This window comes from Amphiura filiformis, chromosome 5 (assembly GCF_039555335.1).
Source record: "Amphiura filiformis chromosome 5, Afil_fr2py, whole genome shotgun sequence".
Lineage (NCBI taxonomy): Eukaryota > Metazoa > Echinodermata > Ophiuroidea > Amphilepidida > Amphiuridae > Amphiura > Amphiura filiformis.
The window spans coordinates 31,039,658-31,061,995 of record NC_092632.1 but is presented as its reverse complement, the minus strand read 5'-3'; the positions used below and the strand labels follow the sequence as shown (position 1 = coordinate 31,061,995).

General features: G+C 36.5%; 1 protein-coding gene across 1 annotated transcript in view; it reads right to left on the bottom strand.

Annotated features, from left to right (window-relative positions):
- Window positions 1-1,996: 1,996 nt before the first annotated feature.
- LOC140152960 (eIF-2-alpha kinase GCN2-like) overlaps window positions 1,997-22,338 on the bottom strand; it is a 69,420-nt gene continuing 49,078 nt past the window's right edge. The window contains 13 exon segments of the mRNA XM_072175514.1: window positions 1,997-3,321; window positions 3,497-3,618; window positions 3,980-4,027; window positions 4,763-4,828; window positions 6,084-6,225; window positions 6,991-7,166; window positions 8,009-8,137; window positions 8,845-8,973; window positions 9,380-9,517; window positions 10,088-10,258; window positions 16,266-16,448; window positions 17,043-17,211; window positions 18,122-18,171. Of these exon segments, the coding sequence (XP_072031615.1) occupies window positions 3,264-3,321; window positions 3,497-3,618; window positions 3,980-4,027; window positions 4,763-4,828; window positions 6,084-6,225; window positions 6,991-7,166; window positions 8,009-8,137; window positions 8,845-8,973; window positions 9,380-9,517; window positions 10,088-10,258; window positions 16,266-16,448; window positions 17,043-17,211; window positions 18,122-18,171 (1,581 nt within the window). The 3' untranslated portion in view covers window positions 1,997-3,263.

Here is a 22,338-nt window from a genome sequence, read left to right as displayed (position 1 = left end):
TTGGATCGAAAATCCAGCAATTTACGATGCCAAATCAAATACAAGTACCGTATCATATCAGTAAATAATATATTAACTATCAATAAAGTGCATATAGTGTTTCAAAGTATAAAATAAATTAATAAATCCAAGTTTTGTGATGTGACCCCGTGAACCCGTACGTTGGACTACACGCTCCATTTTAGCACACTTTAGCTACTAAAAGTAACTCGTAGTCTACATTTCGCACCTTCGCAATTTCACTCCCATTCAATTACACACTCCTGTGCACTTTTCCACCCCTTTTTATACCGCGGGTAGTGGCATGATCGATTGCTTAAAACCCGTCCAAGGTGTGTACTAATAAACAAGTGGCAGGCCTATTATGCTGATGGTGCTCTCCGGTTTGATTATATGTCCGGTAGGCCTATAATGTGCTCCGGGAATGCGTTTTGACTGAAGAAAATTGATATTCATAAACCAAAGGCCTAAATGCACGATGTGCACGGACTAACTGCGGTCTGTGGATATAATGATACGATGCACATAACTTCAGTTTATTTAGTACCAGGGGTGTGAGAGGCCATAGACCAAAAAACGAGGAAAATCACTAAAAACAGCGTAAAATCAGGGTAAAAACGCCAAATATGGGCTGAAAATAAAAGAAAAACACGTAAATTTTGGCAACAAAAAAAGAGGAAATTAGCTAAAAAAGAACTCTCACATGACACATCCCTGTAATACACACGCATTGCATATAGACCATTGATGTCACATTGCATTTTCATGAAAAATAATTCATATGTCTGAAATTAAAGCGTTAGTGATATCATTTCTAATAATAATGTGGAAATCAAATCTGTTTCAGTTCCGCATATATCATTATAATTATTTCTGTTAAAATCTTTCTGCACTTAATTTCAAATTGCAGGTAGGCCTATGTTTTCATGAATAAAGATTTTAAGTTTTATAAATTAGGGCTCTTTCCCCAGAAATATATTTTAAAATAGGCCTAGTTCAATATAGGCCCCTACTAAGTCTACAGTCCCATAGCCTAATCCATTTAGCGAAATGTGTAAGAGTGTTCACTACTTAGGTAGTGCTAGAGTGAAAATATAAAATATGCCTACATTAGTTTCAACACAATTTTAGTCTGGGGCCTATGGGTGTTAACATCACTGAGCCAACTATAATAATTGTTGTTTCCTTTTTGCACGGCTTGGTGCATTTCAGCTGTGGCGCCTGGGTCGATCGATTATGAGTTCTGAATCTGATTTCTTATTTACAATGTTATTGGTAGTCCTATAAACATAATTACGACGAGTACGGTATTATATCAGAGAAGATACTCTGTTACAGAAATATTGTCACAAATTTAATTAAATTGTTATCACGTAGACATAGGCCTATTTATCGTTCCGACAAATTTCTTTTAACATCACATCTTTTACCAATATTTTTGTAGGCCTAAAGAAAACAAAAACAATAAATTAGCCAATTTCTTAATGTAGGCCTACACAGCAAAACAAACACGAGCAGCAGCTATGAGATATTTTTGGCCCAGTGCTGTGCATTCCACCTGGTCCCGGCACCTGGTGCATCCCACTCCCAGCGGCGCGGTGTTTGCTGTCGTAATGAGTTGGGTGTGATGTGTAAAATAAAACAAAGGATGTGTAAATGGTTGGGTGTGAAAGTGACGGGGAGTAAAATTTCAGCATTCATTGGCATTCAGCTGTTATCTTTACAAATTGTCTTCCGGCTGTATTCGCAGCTATTCATCCCCGAGTGTCATGTCAAAAATGCATATTTTCATCAAAACTAGGTAAGTTTTCATAAATCTAAAGCTATGTACTTAAAGTGTATGAAATTGCGACGAAATTGCGACGATTATATGAACATTTTGACCTGCCGTATTGACGATATAAATAAAGTTTCCCAAAAGGCATAAAAATTGTAAGCTGCTCGGAAAAAAATATTCATATTTACTGCTGGCAGTGGTGATTTTAGCAAACCCGTTGGAAATTTTTCCTAATCATGTGTGTTACCTGTCTGCAAAAGGATTTTAATTTTCGGACTTCGAGGACTGTGAAATGCAAAAAATATCAATTTTTAATAATTTGCCATAAAATTTGTATTATATCGCCAATTTCAAAAAATCAAAATTATTTGATATCAGAAGGGCATTCTTCATAATAGGATGCAATTTGATGTGTCTGATGTGCTCCCAGGTCCCACAATAAATACTGTGTCAACGTCGTTACCCCAGCCCTTAAATTGCAAAACTATTAAAATGTGACTTTTAATACCCGTTACAACCAACTAAAGGATAAGAATTCAGTTATGTTTCATTTGGCAAAACAAGATAGTATTTTTTAATTTAAAAAAAATGCTGTTTTTCTGGAATTGGGAGTAAATCATTTTCGTAAGGATCATGTATTAGTTGCATGGTAGAGAAAGACAAAATGGCCCTAATATGGTAAAGGTTGTATCTTCTAGCTACATCACTAACTATTTAATTCCTTTTAGCATGGTTGAGGTTAACTTTTCTATCAAATTTGTCAAAAAAAACTTGCAACATGTCAAAAGATTTACAAAATCTTTTGCCATAGGTTGGTTAACTGTGTGGTATATGACACATCCTTTGTAAAAAGAAGTATTTTCATCGTATTGTCTTTGCAAATTACATCTATTTAATATGCACAGGTCAATGTAAAAAATGGCTTGGCAAAAGGAAATGACTTGTTAGTGATGTAATATTCATACATACGCGCTATATAACAGCATGCGTGATTGGTCGATAGGCATTGTTTATGCCCGGTTTCTAGTCATAACAAGCCGCGCTAGAACCGATGGACGCTCACGAGTAGGATATACTCGAGCATGCTTGCGAGCTATTTACGCAAAGCAAGAATGATGTTCACTTTGTTCGCCCACGTACAAACACGATGGGGTGAGCAAGTAAACATTTTCTGACAATTGGCGATGGTATTTTTTAGTTGTGGAGGAAAATAGAAGCACACAGAATGTTGCGTATATACGAATGGGGTTCATTCATACATTTTCATGACTAAAAGCACTCGGGCATAAAAATCGTTTAGTCATGAAAATAATTATATGAATGACCCCTAATTAAAACACAGTCTTTTACCATATTAGGGTTTATGAGAATCATCATTGATTGATGCAATTTGATCCCACAAATCTACCCTGAATCAGCTGCAAAGAAATTAATACTGTAGAATTGGAACCTCCCAAACAGGTGAAATCTGGAGTGAGGCTGATGATCAGTAAATCACTTTAAACACATCTTCCTTGTAGGAGTAGAGCACAACAAAAGGCACGCTGGAAAGACAGAAATCACAGGTTGAGAAAAGTTATTAAAAAAAAGAAAGATTTGTGACAAATTTTGATTTTCAATTATCTTGATATTTTCTGATGGCCTATTATGCATTCTGACCTGGTAACTCTTAAACACTTCATTATTTTAATAATTCCTTTGTATTTCATTCCTTCTTACCTGTTTTCCATTTTAAGATCTTGTAACGCATCACATATTTTAACCAGGTATTTTCTATACCTGCTATTTTTATCACACAAGGCTGACACACTGGCTGCATATTCATCTTCACCACCATCAAACTATAAAACACAAAAAATAATTAAAGTCAGTTCAATATATGATATACATACAATACAAAGATGTGGCAAGTATTTATCTTTCTGCAAAATTGTGTTTTTATAAAATGGACATCTTTCGATCATCAGCTGTAAAAAAACTTGTGCAATTATAACATCAACTGTACTCTGCTTGAACAGACTACATAGATGCAGTTTTAGAATGGATTAATAATTATATTGCTGATGTGAGTTTTGTTTGACTGATGTCATCAAGTGCCTTGCCCAAAGACACAACACATTATCAGTAAAGGAAAACATCGTGGTTGTGAAGCTAATGATAATTTGTTGATTTTTCTGAATGAAATTATTTATCGAGACTTACATCCAAAGTAGCTACCATACTCTTGACTACAACCATTGGCAGATCCACCTGTAAAATGCAATTATACAGTCATTAGTTAAGATATTTTTAGTTTCAACATTTTCCACAAATATTTTGAAATATTAAAGAAGTTAAATTGGGCTATTCCATTACCACTACCCCTGTGGAAGATTTTGGAAATAGCTTCCACAGAGGGAGTATGAATTTCAAATGAGATGAACATATTAGGCAGATCCATTTGAAATCCATACACCCTCTGAGAAAGATTTACCTGAATCTTACAGAGGGATGAGTTTCAAATAGAGTTGGTTAATGTGCTAATTCCCTTTGAAATTCATACTCCATATGTGGAAGATATGTCTATACTTTTGTGTGTGCATTTTAAATAGTCCATTATTATTGACATTTCATATCAAACATGTGGCAAATTCTGTAGTTTATCAATGTTATGACCCCACAACGTTTGAAGTCTCTTTGAATGAGGCATATATCCAACATCAGCAACACTAATTATATTTATAACAAAAGTACCCCAAAACATACAAGTCTGCTCGAAATCCATTAAGAAACCTTGTAAAATATGGGACAGGGCTCCTCCAAAGTCTTTTAATTCTATACTTTTAGGCATTTCCACCCCATATTTGAATCCACCCTCCTTGGAAAAACACAACTGGTGCCACTTCTGTAGTCATATCATGCATATGAGACAATTTCTTGTGAATTCACCTGCCTAGGTATTTTACAAGAATGATCTTGAGAAATGAAATGTATGGGATGGCTTACCGCAAGTACTTCAGCAGTTGTCTTGGATGAGAGGCATTCTAGTAATGGTTGAATCCTTGCTTGAATCTAGTACACAGATAGTGACAGATGACAATAGACACAAATAATGGTATATTATTTATTATTCATGAGGCATTTCAACAAGACAAACAACAAAATTAGACCATTGAGCATGGGCTGTCAGTGCCCCCCCAAAAAAAAAAAACCCCAAACAAATGTGACAAGCACTGACATCTGAAAGTGATTGGACCCTTGTAAACTGGCCATGAGATGTTAAACAAAACTAATGCACTATACACATTAAAGGAGGATTTCGTGATCCTAGCATCCTCTTTTTATGACATTTTTCAGTAGATATCCACGAAAAAAAGCTTATTTCCAAAATTTCAGTTGATTCCGATTTTGCCTTTGCGAGTTATGCATGATTATGTGTATACACTGCTCCATAGACAATGTGTTGTAATTTCGCTCTGGTGCACCAGAACGAAATTCAAATTTGGCGATATTTTTGCTAAACGAATTAATCTGCAAGAAATATTTGGTACATAAACATTATGTAGCCAGAGGTATCCAGTGGTGTAAAAATCTCAACTTTTTTGGGAAAAGTGGGGGATGAGGCTGTGGATCACTTAAATGCCCCTTTAAAAATACAAAGATATTAACACATTTTAAGGAAATAAAATGTAAAATTTGTCCATTAAAACTTATAACCGCTGCGTATCACATCATACATGTCCCAATTAAATTGCTTGTTTAATGACATACGCACACAAGCACAGTGTTTATTGATATCCATTGATGACTTCTGCATGTGATGTAGCGGGGAATTATGCAGTAAAATAATTTCTGCATGCAAGCATCCTTTGTGCCAGAACATTTCACATGCGTGCAACTGCCGTATTTGTACACGGCATGACTTTGCACTGCTGCAATTGGTAAAAAAGTCCGTTTTAGCGTGTTCGATTTTTTGACAGGAAAATGTAAGTTGTGATTAAAATTGTTCAGAGAAAAGATTTGGTTAAGTGAGGAGTTACAATATGAATTAAGCATCAGCTAAATGTTGGCATTGTAAAAAATACAAACATTTTGTTTAGGACTTTGGAATGCCCCTTGGGGCACATATTCCTCAGTTCCAAAGGCAAAACTGTTTAGCTTTTTCACAATGCCCTCTAAATAACTGCTGTGCAAGTTATTAAAGCATGATATACCTAATTTGGTCCATTATAAGCACCCATGTGAAAGCATTCTCAGTATCCAATACATGTTTGAATAAAACAATTAGAACAACTTGGGAGTCCAACAATAGAACTGCACATCCTACCTGTCTATCATGTCTTCTCTTAGTGCTGGATTCAAGTCTACTTGTATCTGGACTGATAAAAGTCACATTGTAGTCAGGGAACTCTCTGCTTTCCACAGAGCCTGGTTTGCTGACAACAGGCAAGGCATTCTCTGCTGCATCTCTGTACAAATAAGTCAATCAATCATAAGTCAAATCAACAAGTCAATATTTCACACTCAAAAATCATTTGCTTTTATTTATCTGTTATTCTTAGTCAGTGGCTGTGGCTTAGTTTGTTAGTGCTGAATTTTATTGGTTTCTGCATGCCATCTATTACACAGTAGATTGCAGCAGCCGTGTCGGAGCAGAAGACATTTGTCGAAGCGCGAGTATATAGCATGTTCTATAAAAATACGAGATCGCAGTACGCGCAACAAAGTTTCGTTCATTTCATCAGGAGGGTTTTCATGACGGTAACTTAATTTTTGCTAAATAAAACAGTGTTTAGTTATTGCAATAAAATTTAACTGACTAAGACTGTGAATAAATGATAAGACTTTTTGTTTTTGCTATCCTCTATCGTGTGATAGACAACAGGCAGGTTCAAAATATTATTGTAGTGTGGACCCGACCTGCCAGTCGTCTATCACATGGTATAGCATAGTAAAATTCCTATTGTTTATTCTCCAAGTAATCGATGATTAGAAATATGCACTAAAGATCCAGGTGTGATATCCCGAAAGGTAATATTAATCTGTGTAAATGAAGGGAGTATAACTGCAATGAATTACAGTGAGATTACTTGTATATTTGACATGGCTCAAATATGTGTTTATACCAAAACTCAAATTCAATAGTTTTCCATTTAAACATTGTTATTTGATTTGCATCATCTAATTTTGTTTTTCATGTTTATAGGATTCAAAGTCTATCTTTGTATACTCACACTTTACATAGTCTCTGCTGTAATGTCTCCACCACCTTGTCAAACATCACCCTTGATTCTACCACTGACACCTTGTCCCTATCAAATGAGCGTATCTTCACATTCTCAGTATCTTTAAGCAGCACCATATGGGGTATCCCCATGTCTTTGCAGTATTCCTGTATCTCTTCAAGAGCCTGTAGTAGATAATATAGTATAACGGATTCACCATTTTGGCAAATCCTGAAAGGCTTTGCGATTTTACTTTTGAATAAGTATAATTGATGCATGTAATTCATCGGTGCTCACATATTCATTCCGAACATTGAGTTTCACTGAATTCCGCAGTAAAGGATACGTGCACAGCTATGAAACGCCATTAGGGGTAAAATTGCAAAGGCTTTCAAGATTTACCAAAGAGGTCATTTATATAAACTGAGAAGATAGAATCTGCATATATTACAGAAGGGAAATTCCTTCTTTAGTGCATACCTGTTTGTATCTGCATGGAATATGCAAATTTGGGGGCCAAAACACACATCTCGATTTTTCAAAATATATGCAACCTGATCCCCCCAAAAATAATTTGCGCTTTACATGGATCAAATGTGGTCATTTAAAAAAAACAGTACAAAAATTTACACTATTGTATCCATAAAAGGCAAAATTTGTGTAATTTGGGTTCACTTCATACTTATTCATATATTTCTGCCATCTAAATACAGTATTTTTTATTTTTTTCTTCAAATTTCACAAAATACATTTGGAGCCTATTTGAAACCCCAGAGCCTCCACAACAATATATCAATGTAGCTGCGATACCCTTCATCAGGCAGTTGCAGCCAGCAGCCTCCGGCAAGAGTTGGTAAACAGCAACTCATCAAGTTTTTAACCACACCGCACCTTAAGTTTCTCCAGCGTTTAATTTTCTGCACTTTGGACCACATGCACATTGTTGCCAGCTTCCGGGACAGCAGATAATGCTTTTATGGAAGTCACATATCAAGTATCAAGTATCAATTTACAAGTTGTTACTTACCAGAGTAGTATCACAAAGGATGTCAGCCTTGAGACCAGCAGCCCACAAGTCTCTGACCACTTTGATTCTGTCTTTGAGAGAGCAACTGCTGCCAATAGCACACACTAAAATATCACACACATTTGGGATCTGTGAAAGGTAAGGGTTAAAAAGAGTTAGATATCAAAATATGTACTGAAAAAAGCCCCAACAACAATGAAATTATTGAAATATTTGATTAAGATCTAAATGAATGTATGGCAAGGTTCAAAAGCTATTAGAATTTATGTTGTTCTTGCCAAGATCTATGAAAACACTCCTAGTAGGTAAAAATGTCTGTGGAGCAGATGTTTGAATCATGGAATCTAATATTGTATCACTGCTCAACATGGGATTATACCATGTCATAAATATTTTGAGAAGTTCACTAAAGTCAAGTTGAGTGCATTATTATTATATCAAAAAGGTTTATACAGCCATGCTATTGTTTGATCCTAAGTGTGCAGTTGCATGTACATGAGATTCTGTGTATGGGTTTACATGTTTGTGTTTGTATGAGTGTATGTGGGACCATCTTATGCATCCAATCAACCATTATTATACTCCTTTAATTCATAATATCTGCATCCAAAGTATATTAGCATTTATAATGCTGTGCTGCCCCAGAACGAAATATTCACAAGACAGATAAAATGGTTCACACATGCTATGAATTCCTGGAATTGTCAACTGGTCATTAGGAAATATTCTAGACAATTTTAAAAGCATGTTATTAATTTTTAGTGCCATATTTTACCATCCGTATACCATGATGATATTGTATGAACTGATTGAGGAGTGTGTAATTCATTCCTTACCATATCTGCAGCCCCTTCATCTTGCTGTATAGCAGATACAATCTTCTCAAAGGACACACTGACACCCACGGCAGTTTGTACAGGGAGACTTGTGATCGATGAGCTTGAGAGCCTCTTAAATAGAGGAATCTATGCAGAAACAATCAGAAGACAAATATATTCATGCTGTCGGAGAAGCAACCTAGTTCCTAGATATTTTTTTTTTCGTTTAAAAACAGTCTGTCTCCTAATAATGAACGATATTATAGATATAATTGTAAAGACAGATTTATTAGCCTCCATAAGGCATCAAATTAAATAACAAAATGTTCTACAGGTAGAAAGAATTTTAAAGTAGTAAATCATGCTAAAATTGCCAAACCTATTTTAAAAATCATCTTTGCCCACCAAATTCACTCATACTTTTTGAGTCAAAATCAATCCAAAAAACTGATTATACATTCATACTGTGGAAACAAAAACCCCAAAATGCAAAATCTGAGTCGGTCAGATCCATAGAACAGGGTGTTTTTGTTGCCTAATCTATGTTACTTACAAGTTTGTCATATCTACCACCAGCTGCCAACACATCCATAATGGCCTTCTTCTTACGATGCACAGGTTTTGCAGCAAACTGGAATATCATCCCACTGAAGCACTGGATGTTGTACACAAGATTCAAGGCGACGATCATCTTTAGGAACAAAAATATATCATGAAAGATACTTTATAACTCTTGTCAGAAATGTCTGTGTTGATTTGCTGCAATGGGATTGGAAAATCAGATTGGTATAGTTTTCGAATTAGCCAAAAACTCAAAATGTTTTGATTTGCATCTTTTGAAAATGCACCTTCTTTCATAAACTGGTATCAATCTTTGTCAATTTAGAGTGTGTGGTAGCAAATTTGGTATCAAATTGAAGCTAACAAGATTTTGCACCATATCAATCAAATTGTCATAACAAGATCAGGTTTTGATGTATGACGGGTTACATAACTGCGGACTTCGTTTATTTGAGTGTTTATCTTGTTAAACTAGTATCTAGTACTGGGTTGCAGAATTGTAGAGCTATAATAAAAATCTGCCAGGCACCGCTATTTGAACGTTTCCCGAGGTATGTGCATCTAACCATGGTGGGGTAACTAGCATGTAAATATACCTCCACTTGTCCTGTGCAGCAGGTAGCAAGAACATGTCCTGGATCAATATGGCAGCATACAAGTTCTTGACCCAACATAAATCTAGTGGATTCATAATATTTACCTCTTGTCTTATGCCAAACACCTGTGCCTGTGTTATGATGGCTTCTAATTCATGCAGACCTTGTTTGACAATGGATGCATTGTGTCCTTTACCCCTTGTCAGCTGCTTCAGTTCTCCTTGCACCTTGCTGTATGGACCTTCAAGTTCTATGAAACGACACAAATTGGTGACCTGTGGAAGAGAACCACATTTGCTTATTTCAGTTGAAATCCATACACCCACTGCGTAAGACATGACCTTACTCTTCCACACAGAAAGTGTGAATTTCAAATGGGGTTATCCAAATGGTCAAATACGGTCAGGAATTCTATAGGAGTGTCTGGATTTCAAATGGAACACCCCATTTGAAAAGATTTGGGAAGTCTTGTCAAATTATTACTTTAATTACTACTACTGTGACAAAGCCAATCAATGTAGTCTTGCCTTCATGTTAGTTACTTTCAAAAATACTAGCTTGATTACCATACATGTACAAACAAATGAACAAAGTACAACTAAATAAACAATTTTTAAATGTTCAAGTTCTTTAAACACCCACTCTGGTCATTGTGATTCTATTCTAATCTATTCCAAACATGGGGTCAATTTTGGTAAGTTTGCTCACTTAAAACAAGCAATGTCAATGAAACAGCATTTTATCTGATATAGTTTACAGAAGCACATACCTATGGTGATTCAAGAGTACTCTCAACATTGAAGAATCATTTTGATTGGTTTAAAATGGACATTGTTGAAATGTTGCAAAAGAGTTGGAGGGTATTTATAAGAGATGAGAACCAATGTGTGAAGAAATAGGATCCAATGTGTGAAGTGAAATGAAGTGAAATAGGATTGACAAGAACCAATGTGAAGAAATAGGATTGACAAGAAGCAATGTGAAGAAATAGGATTGACAAGAACCAATGTGAAGAAATAGGATTGACAAGAATCAATGTGAAGAAATAGGATTGACAAGAACCAATGTGAAGAAATAGGATTGACAAGAACCAATGTGAAGAAATAGGATTGACAAGAATCAATGTGAAGAAATAGGATTGACAAGAACCAATGTGAAGATATAGGATTGACAAGAATCAATGTGAAGAAATAGGATTGACAAGAAGCAATGTGAAGAAATAGGATTGACAAGAAGCAATGTGAAGAAATAGGATTGACAAGAACCAATGTGAAGAAATAGGATTGACAAGAATCAATGTGAAGAAATAGGATCGACAAGAAGCAATGTGAAGAAATAGGATTGACAAGAAGCAATGTGAAGAAATAGGATTGACAAGAACCAATGTGAAGAAATAGGATTGACAAGAAGCAATGTGAAGAAATAGGATTGACAAGAAGCAATGTGAAGAAATAGGATTGACAAGAAGCAATGTGAAGAAATAGGATTGACAAGAATCAATGTGAAGAAATAGGATTGACAAGAACCAATGTGAAGATATAGGATTGACAAGAAGCAATGTGAAGAAATAGGATTGACAAGAAGCAATGTGAAGAAATAGGATTGACAAGAACCAATGTGAAGATATAGGATTGACAAGAACCAATGTGAAGAAATAGGATTGACAAGAAGCAATGTGAAGAAATAGGATTGACAAGAAGCAATGTGAAGAAATAGGATTGACAAGAAGCAATGTGAAGAAATAGGATTGACAAGAACCAATGTGAAGAAATAGGATTGACAAGAACCAATGTGAATAGTGTTGGCCGATCCAACCCAAGATCGGATCTGCCGATCTCCGATCTGAAAATTAGCAGATCGGGCCGATCCGATCCCGATTCAGATTCCTTAAATGTTATTCTACAACCAGTACAAGTTCATTCAAGTCGGGCCCCAGTAATGTTAACGGTCAAAGCTTAATTCCCCAAACCTGTAACTATGTAATATGATGACCGTTTTTAGAGGTTTTTCATGTCAATATCAACCCAAATAAAATACCATTTTACACCCCAAGTCTAGGCCCCGGTAAAACCCGTGATTTTTTAAGGCAAAATCCGTGAGGTCATTTGACAAAAAACGTGATTTCCCGTGATGTCACAAATTCCAACCAAAACCGTGAAAACACGTGTGAAAATACCGAATGCGTGACGATCCCGTGCCTAAAATAAACATGACTAATTTTCAAAACGGAAAATTAATTTTGCCGACAAGTTTAGATCACCACGTATTTAAAAAAAAAAGCTTACATTCTTGCCTCATCATCATGCTTTAAAACGGTTCCATCTGAAGCTGGTAGATAAAACGTAACATTCTGTCTATTTCCAGAAACCCATCTCAAAATAATCCAGTTGAAAGCTTGACATTTATGCGTTTTCCAATAAAAATTAATTCCAAAAACTTTCCGTGTCTGTTGATTTTCTGTGTGAATTTATATTTCTTTTAAATGCAAGTAGCGTGCATCATGCTTTTTTTTTTTTTTTTTCTAGCTGTTGCGCATGTGCATGAACTTTTTGGATGCGGTCTAAGCAGGATGAGCACGTGGTCCGATCGCAATCATGAGCTCAACTTTGGCACCGACCGCCCAAACACGCGACATGAGTGCAGACAGCGGCAAATCATAAACAAAAGGGGCACAACTTGGACCGTAATTAACCTGAGAATTGGGTCACGATTGTAAACAAACACTCTACACAGAAGACAGCGGCGAATCATAAACAAAAGGGGGACACAACTTGGACCGTAGTTGACCTGGGAATTGGGTCATGATAAAATGTTATTCAGCCAAGGAATGTTGTGGTTATTGTAAACAAAACATTCTATACAGAAGCGTGTTATCTTTATTTACATTTTAATTTTTTAATGTGTTCAAACTTCAATATTTATTTTACTTTGTTTGAATTCAGAATATTAAGATAGTACATTCATTCACGATTAAATAAATTGTTAATTGAATTTCTAACAACATTTTTTTACTGATGCTGATCAAATCAAATATACAGTCCCAGCGTTACTCACTCAGTGCCTCAGATTGTCGGAAGTTTAATCATTAATCCATTTCTCTTGATTGTTTTATTCTTCTTTCTTCTCCGCGAATCAACTTTGATTTGCGTGTTTATACAAGTTAGGCGAATCACTGCGCAGAATTGATTCGATGACCCTGCAGCTAAATCAGCTCCATCGATATTATAATAATTTATGCATATGACGTATTGGGGAATACCGCGAATTCCCATCCTGATTGGTTGTGCAGAGTTGTTTACAGAAAGAATTCACGTGTTCGGAGATTAAGAGATGAAATCGTCCGTGTGAAGAGGAATAGCGAGAATGTGGGCGATTCTAAAAATAACATGCCCTCAAATTCACCTTGGGAAACCCGACATTGAAGGGCGCAGGGACTTCACGTGTCGACTGTTAAAGTGTTTACAAATTTTTCCCAGGGACGCACTGTACAGTCGGGAGTGTTGTCACTGAGTGGATAATATTTTGTGGTTTTATTATACAATGGACAATGGAATGTAGAGGCGAACCACTTATGAACTGCTTTTGGGGAGTCCCCTGCACACGTCATTACATCATCGCTGCATGCTTTCACTGTTGAATAAATTTGACCTTGATTGTTTGTTTACATTTTAATTCGGTCTATCAAAGGGTGGATACATAGGCCTACATAAAATACAGTATGAAACGACATGATTCTTGCGGTGGTAACAACGTTTTTTGGAAATATATTGGCATTAAATAGTAGTAATGTTACATAAGAAAGTAATGGTAAGCTTAAAGAATTGTTGTGTACTTTTATTACTGTCAAGTTCAGAGATCGGTAAGCTAGATCGGCAACTGATAGCTCATCTGCCGATTCAGATTCAAGGCCGATGCAGTCCATATCGGCACCGATCTCCGATTCACAGATCGGTATCGGCCAACACTAAATGTGAAGAAATAGGATTGACAAGAATCAATGTGAAGAAATAGGATTGACAAGAACCAATGTGAAGAAATAGGATCGACAAGAAGCAATGTGAAGAAATAGGATCGACAAGAAGCAATGTGAAGAAATAGGATTGACAAGAACCAATGTGAAGATATAGGATTGACCGCAACACGGTGGTGGGACGGGGAATCGAACCCACGCACGTCGAGCAAGCTCTCAGATTATAAGTCCAAGGCCGTAACCACTGAGCCACAGTGCCCTACTACGAGAACCAATGTGAAGAAATAGGATTGACGAGAACCAATGTGAAGATATAGGATTGACGAGAACCAATGTGAAGATATAGGATCGACAAGAACCAATGTGAAGAAATAGGATTGACAAGAAGCAATGTGAAGAAATAGGATTGACAAGAACCAATGTGAAGAAATAGGATTGACAAGAACCAATGTGAAGAAATAGGATTGACAAGAAGCAATGTGAAGAAATAGGATTGACAAGAACCAATGTGAAGATATAGGATTGACAAGAACCAATGTGAAGATATAGGATTGACGAGAACCAATGTGAAGATATAGGATTGACAAGAACCAATGTGAAGATATAGGATTGACAAGAACCAATGTGAAGAAATAGGATTGACAAGAACCAATGTGAAGATATAGGATTGACGAGAACCAATGTGAAGATATAGGATCGACAAGAACCAATGTGAAGAAATAGGATTGACAAGAAGCAATGTGAAGAAATAGGATTGACAAGAACCAATGTGAAGAAATAGGATTGACAAGAACCAATGTGAAGAAATAGGATTGACAAGAAGCAATGTGAAGAAATAGGATTGACAAGAACCAATGTGAAGAAATAGGATTGACAAGAACCAATGTGAAGATATAGGATTGACGAGAACCAATGTGAAGATATAGGATCGACAAGAACCAATGTGAAGAAATAGGATTGACAAGAAGCAATGTGAAGAAATAGGATTGACAAGAACCAATGTGAAGAAATAGGATTGACAAGAACCAATGTGAAGAAATAGGATTGACAAGAAGCAATGTGAAGAAATAGGATTGACAAGAACCAATGTGAAGATATAGGATTGACGAGAACCAATGTGAAGATATAGGATCGACAAGAACCAATGTGAAGAAATAGGATTGACAAGAAGCAATGTGAAGAAATAGGATTGACAAGAACCAATGTGAAGAAATAGGATTGACAAGAACCAATGTGAAGAAATAGGATTGACAAGAAGCAATGTGAAGAAATAGGATTGACAAGAACCAATGTGAAGAAATAGGATATAGGATTGACAAGAACCAATGTGAAGAAATAGGATTGACAAGAACCAATGTGAAGAAATAGGATTGACAAGAAGCAATGTGAAGATATAGGATTGACAAGAAGCAATGTGAAGAAATAGGATTGACAAGAACCAATGTGAAGATATAGGATTGACAAGAAGCAATGTGAAGAAATAGGATTGACAAGAACCAATGTGAAGATATAGGATTGACAAGAAGCAATGTGAAGAAATAGGATTGACAAGAAGCAATGTGAAGAAATAGGATTGACAAGAACCAATGTGAAGAAATAGGATTGACAAGAACCAATGTGAAGATATAGGATTGACAGGAAGCAATGTGAAGAAATAGGATTGACAAGAACCAATGTGAAGAAATAGGATTGACAAGAATCAATGTGAAGAAATAGGATTGACAAGAACCAATGTGAAGAAATAGGATTGACAAGAACCAATGTGAAGAAATAGGATCAATGAGGGAACATGGTCTACAACAAAATACATGGATCTTACACAAATAGGGCAAAGATCATGTTGCAAACTTACGGTAGAACCACAGAGGAGAGAGAAAACACAGAGCGTACCACCAGTCAAAGTCCCCATGTATTGTATACGGTGAGTTCTCGCATATTCACGAGGGCCGATTGTTCGATTGTGCCGTGTCAAACAATCATGCCAGCGCTGCGTGCCTTCGCGTATACGGGATAGAGCGTTGCGTGCTTTCGCGATAGACCATGAAAATATGTGATAATTGCGTTGCAGTCTCGCCTGACGCATTTCATGGAACAATCGGCCCTCATTATCAGATGATGCAGAAACTTTGACTGGTGGTACAGGCTCTGTTTTCTCTCTCCTCTGTGGGTAGAACATACTAAGTTGTTACAGATCATTTAGAGAAAGATGGAATACGACTTTGGACAGAGGGTCAGGGTACTGTATACTATGAAAAAGGTTAATGGATGGGGTAATGTTCCACTTTATACTGAACAACTATAATAATACTTACATCTTGTTCAGAGAGTGACAAGCTACATAATCTAGTTTGTACTTGTAGCTTACTAAGTCTCTCAGTCTTGGCTTCACTCAAGATAGTGTACACTTCTCTATGCTTATCTTCTGCTATGCCACAATGATTGAGAATACCAGTCAAGAGCAAGGTGTGATTCAGACAGATGGAATAGTTACGATTCTGAAAGTAGTATGTAAGTCATACAAGAAGTCATGATCTCTTCAACCATACTCATTAAGAAATGTACACATTCTCTGGGAGGTATTCAAGCTTGGTATGGGTAGGGACATGCCTCCAAGGGTGTAAAAGTGAGACCCATATTCATACCAATTTTGCCAAGAAAGGGGTCTCATTTCTATGCCATAAATTTTGGGCCAAAAATTTTATATTTGATGAAATTTTGGCTCAAGATTCATGAAATTGAGCCAATTTCCCAACAAATTTAAGACAATTTTGAAACAAATGACCTATCTATATACCAATATTCATACACACAAAAGGGGCCATCCTTATACCAGAATGCCTAAAATTTTACCCGTTTTAGAAGCACTTCCCCTTAAGGCCAATTTTGTACTGAATACATGTAGCCCCCTCTGGTGTACACATGTGTACAAATTAAGACTGTTTGCACTTTGATTTGTTCTTGGAGAGGGGAGTTACAATTTTAGGCACATTTGTAAATATTCATCTTTGAATTTGTATAATGAGTAAAGTAAATGAAGCATCATTGTTTATGTATGCATTATTGCTACATTGTCTTGACCCTCATCTTACCTGGAGCGGAGGGATTTCATTGATGATCTCTGAGACGACATGCAGAACTTCTGCATCAGGAATGAGGCTTGTTGCATTGGTTGTTACTATATCAAATGCGCACTCAGTAAGCTCACGAGGATGCGAACCATGGACCTTCTTTTCTCTGTACACTCTTTCTATGGAAAACCTGTTTAGCAAATATACCACACACAATAATAGTACTTGATTGCAATTTAGCTTGAATACTTCAGAACTCCATGATTTAAAAATTTAAAAGGACATCAATCTATCTGAACTATTCATGGTACAGCATGCATTTGCCTAAGTGAAAGCTGCATATGTGACACGATCTGGTCGATGGGGGCCAAAGGAGGCATTTTTGAAAAATGAGTTACTGTAATCATTACATTATACATACAACAGGCTATCATTTACTGAAAACACCAAAGGTCCAGCATACTTGGTTCTAAAGTTATGAAGTTTTTTGATGTCTATTTTCTTATGTATTTTATTGTTTTTTTACTCCATATTTTTACCTTTATCTCAGTTTCAAATTTGCCGCCTTTGGCCCCCATGGACCAGATCGTGTCACAATTATGTGGTTGCTTAGTAATATCTGCTACACTTGAACTTGTTGTTATTCTGAATACTTCATGTAAAGAAAAATCTGCCTAGAATTGTTTTATATGTCCTGAAAATTGATTATTCAACCCTTATGCACATAAAATAAGCACCTGCTGATGCAATACATTTATTATGCACTTATGCCAAAAAAGGAATGTTTGTCTCTCAAACATTTTGAAAAATAGCTAAGTGCTATGCTTTTTGCTTTTTTTTTAAAGCTACCGTGCAGGATTTTATGTATATGTGTAATGTGTATGTTTTTAGCCAGCAATTTCATTTTCTATGTAGCCACTTGTTTTTTTAATAACCAAAAACAGAAAAAGAATAGGGCCAACACATACGGCTACATCCTAGGATGGCTTTCACATACTTATGCGTGCAGGTTTAAGAGACCCTTTTTTTTGGCAGTAATTCATGTATCATGTTATTCCAAATCTGTCACTATACTCATGTTTGTTTAAAGTATAACTAACCTTTTCATATGGTTGACATTGTTTCTTGCAATGAATCTGGCAAAAGGTATCTGCAATAAACCAAGTAGGACAAAATATTATTAGTGTATATTTTCAAATTGTGACCCTCATACCATGGGGAAGTGTTATAAATTATCTATTACAATCCATCAAACAGGAACTTTACAATATTTTACAATGGCCAAACTCTCTATTAACAATGCAATTGTTTACACAGACATGCCAACTTTGAAATCCAGATTTCCGTACTCAGAAGAACAAAAATCCGTATTTTGCACCCTAAAACCGTATTTTTTAAATATGTACCTTTTGCATACCTGCCAACCCCAGAAACCCCAAAAGTTGAACACATAATTGCGAGGGAGCACTTGTGCGACCGCCGACCGAGCACGTGACGGCTGGGGTCCAGGGGCCCACCTTACGAATTTGCATTCAAATTTGGCAATCAATACCTAAGAACCATTCCATCAAATAAATCAATATAGAAAGATGCTTCCTTTACGAGTTATCACTCATTGAAAGTGCTACTTTGCTATACTTTACATGAAAAGCGCCATCTTAAAGTCGTCATATTTCCGTAAATACATGACTGATCAAGCTGATTTTTGGATATGTGATGCACAGTTGAAAATTCATTATTAAAAGATTTGGTGACCTCAGTCGACCTTTGACCTTGTATGTGACCTTTGACCTCACGAAATTGGATAAAGTATGTAGACCAAACAAATTGATATATTTCTGGAAACATTGGGTTTTGTTACTTCTAATGTTGTTAGAAGCATGCTTTGTTAAACTTTCATCACTGATCATCATCATCTGAATCATCATCATCATCATTATAGTATCAGTCGGTAGGCCTAACATTGGGTTTTGTTCATGTTTTCCAAAAAAATTAAACAGTTTAATGCCAATGTCAATTAGAAGACTGTAGGAGTTGTCTATACATGGTTAAAGAAAATATTAAAAATATTAAAAATATTAATGTGCCACTGGGTGCACGAATGAGAAAACAAAGTCGAAAAGCATCTTGCAGGCTTATTCTTTTGCATACCTAAATAGTTAACCAAATACCTCCAGAAGACATAGAATGTGTAGCAGTTAGATGAAGATGCTTAATAAAAAATATTAATGTGCATGAAAAATCCGCAAGTCAGGAGAAAATTATTTCAGAAACCATCTTGTAGGTCTATATTTCTTTAATGTGCATGCCGCGATCGCGCCAAAGTCGGAAGTAACTTGAGGTCGGAAACCTTCTTGTAGGCTTATTCTTTTGCACCAATAGAGCTAAACAGCTAACTAAATACCTTCAGAAGACATAGCATTAGGTGGTTAATAAAAAAATATTAATGTGCATGAAAAATCTGCAAGTCAGAAGAAAATTATTTCGGAAACCATCTTGTAGGCCTATTAAATATTTCTTTAATGTGCATGCATGGTGCGAAAGTCGGAAGTAAAAGGAGGTCCGAATATTTCTTTAATGTGCATGCCGCGATCGTACCAAAGTCGGAAGTAAATTGAGGTCGGAAACCTTCTTGTAGGCTTATTCTTTTGCACCAATAGAGCTAAACAGCTAACTAAATACCTTCAGAAGACATAGCATTAGGTGGTTAATAACAAAATATTAATGTGCATGAAAAATCTGCAAGTCAGAAGAAAATTATTTCGAAACCATCTTGTAGGCCTATTAAATATTTCTTTAATGTGCATGCATGGTGCGAAAGTCGGAAGTAAAAGGAGGTCCGAATATTTCTTTAATGTGCATGCCGCGATCGTGCCAAAGTCGGAAGTAAATTGAGGTCGGAAACCTTCTTGTAGGCTTATTCTTTTGCACCAATAGAGTTAAACAGCTAACTAAATACCTTCAGAAGACATAGCATTAGGTGGTTAATAACAAAATATTAATGTGCATGAAAAATCTGCAAGTCAGAAGAAAATTATTTCGGAAACCATCTTGTAGGCCTATTAAATATTTCTTTAATGTGCATGCATGGTGCGAAAGTCGGAAGTAAAAGGAGGTCCGAATATTTCTTTAATGTGCATGCCGCGATCGTGCCAAAGTCGGAAGTAAATTGAGGTCGGAAACCTTCTTGTAGGCTTATTCTTTTGCACCAATAGAGCTAAACAGCTAACTAAATACCTTCAGAAGACATAGCATTAGGTGGTTAATAAAAAATCCTTCTGAATCCTTCTGAATGTTTAGTCAGCAGGGCGGTTTTCCGCAAGTCGCTAACTTGTGTGGGTTGCGCGCATTTAAATTGCAGGTGTGCCATCGTTTTGTTGTAAGTCTGCGTCAGTGTCATCATTCTGCTTGAAGTCTATTGTGTCTTTTTGCTTGAAGTCTACAGTGTCTTTGTGTTTGAAGTCTACAGTGTCTTTCTGCTTGAAGTCCACAGTGTCTTTCTGTTTGAAGTCAGTGTCTTTCTGCTTGAAATCTGCAGTTGCTTTCTGCTTGAAATCCACGGTGTCTTTCTGCTTGAAATCCACGGTGTCTTTCTGCTTGAGATCTACAGTGTCTTTCTGCTTGAAAACCACGGTGTCTTTCTGTTTGAAAACCACAGTGTCTTTCTGCTTGAAGTCTACGGTGTCTTTCTGCTTGAAGCCCACGGTGTCTTTCTGCTTGAAATCTACAGTGTCTTTCTGCTTGAAAACCACAGTGTCTTTCTGCTTGAAGTCTACGGTGTCTTTCTGCTTGAAGTCCACAGTGTCTTTCTGCCTGGAGTCTACAGTGTCTTTCTGCTTGAAATCACAGTGTCTTTCTGCTTGAAGTCTACAGTGTCTTTCTGCTTGAAGTCCACAGTGTCTTTCTGCTTGAAGTCCACAGTGTCTTTCTGCTTGAAGTCCACAGTGTCTTTCTGCTTGAAGTCCACAGTGTCTTTCTGCTTGAAATCTACAGTGTCTTTCTGCTTGAAGTCTACAGTGTCTTTCTGCTTGAGGTCTACAGTGTCTTTCTGCTTGAAGTCTACAGTGTCTTTCTGCTTGAAGTCTACAGTGTCTTTCTGCTTGAAGTCTACAGTGTCTTTCTGCTTGAAGTCTACAGTGTCTTTCTGCTTGAGGTCTACAGTGTCTTTCTGCTTGAGGTCTACAGTGTCTTTCTGTCTGAAGTCTACAGTGTCTTTCTGCTTGAAGTCTACAGTGTCTTTCTGCTTGAAGTCTGTACAATGTCTTTCTGCTTGAAGTCTACAGTGTCTTTCTGCTTGAGGTCTACAGTGTCTTTCTGCTTGAGGTCTACAGTGTCTTTCTGTCTGAAGTCTACAGTGTCTTTCTGCTTGAAGTCTACAGTGTCTTTCTGCTTGAAATCTACAGTGTCTTTCTGCTTGAAGTCTACGGTGTCTTTCTGCTTGAGGTCTACAGTGTCTTTCTGCTTGAAGTCTACAGTGTCTTTCTGCTTGAAGTCTACAGTGTCTTTCTGTCTGAAGTCCACAGTGTCTTTCTGCTTGAAGTCTACAGTGTCTTTCTGCTTGAAGTCTACAGTGTCTTTCTGCTTGAAGTCCACAGTGTCTTTCTGCTTGAAGTCCACAGTGTCTTTCTGCTTGAAGTCCACAGTGTCTTTCTGCTTGAAGTCTACAGTGTCCCCATTTTGCTGGAAGTTTACAGTGTCATCATTTTGCTTTAAATTTACAGTGTCATCATTCTGCTTTAAGTTTACAGTGTCTTCTCCCATGGAGTTCCATTTCTTCAATGTTCTTGGAAAAAATGAATATTTAAAAACATCTTTTCTTGCAAACGGCACTTCTGCTTTCTGCTTCCTAGCACAAAATTAATGTGCATGAAAAATCTGAAAGTCAGAAGAAAATTATTTCGGAAACCATCTTGTAGGCCTATTAAATATTTCTTTAATGTGCATGCATGGTGCGAAAGTCGGAAGTAAAAGGAGGTCCGAAACCTTCTTGTATGCTTATTCTTTTGCACCAAAAGAGCTAAATAGTTAACTAAATACCTTCAGAAGACATAGCATTAGGTGGTTAATAAAAAAATATTAATGTGCATGAAAAATCTGCAAGTCAGAAGAAAACTATTTCGGAAAGCATCTTGTATAGGCCTATTAAATAATAATTTTTTAATGTGCATGCATCATCGAAAGTCAAGAGAAAAACGCCCGTAAAAACCACTTTAACAGACCAAGAAAGTGATCAAATGATACCAGGAATTCAGTCGGTAGTCTAATCTTGCAGCTGTTTATCTTTTTAAGACACAACATTTTATTATTTTGGTCAAAA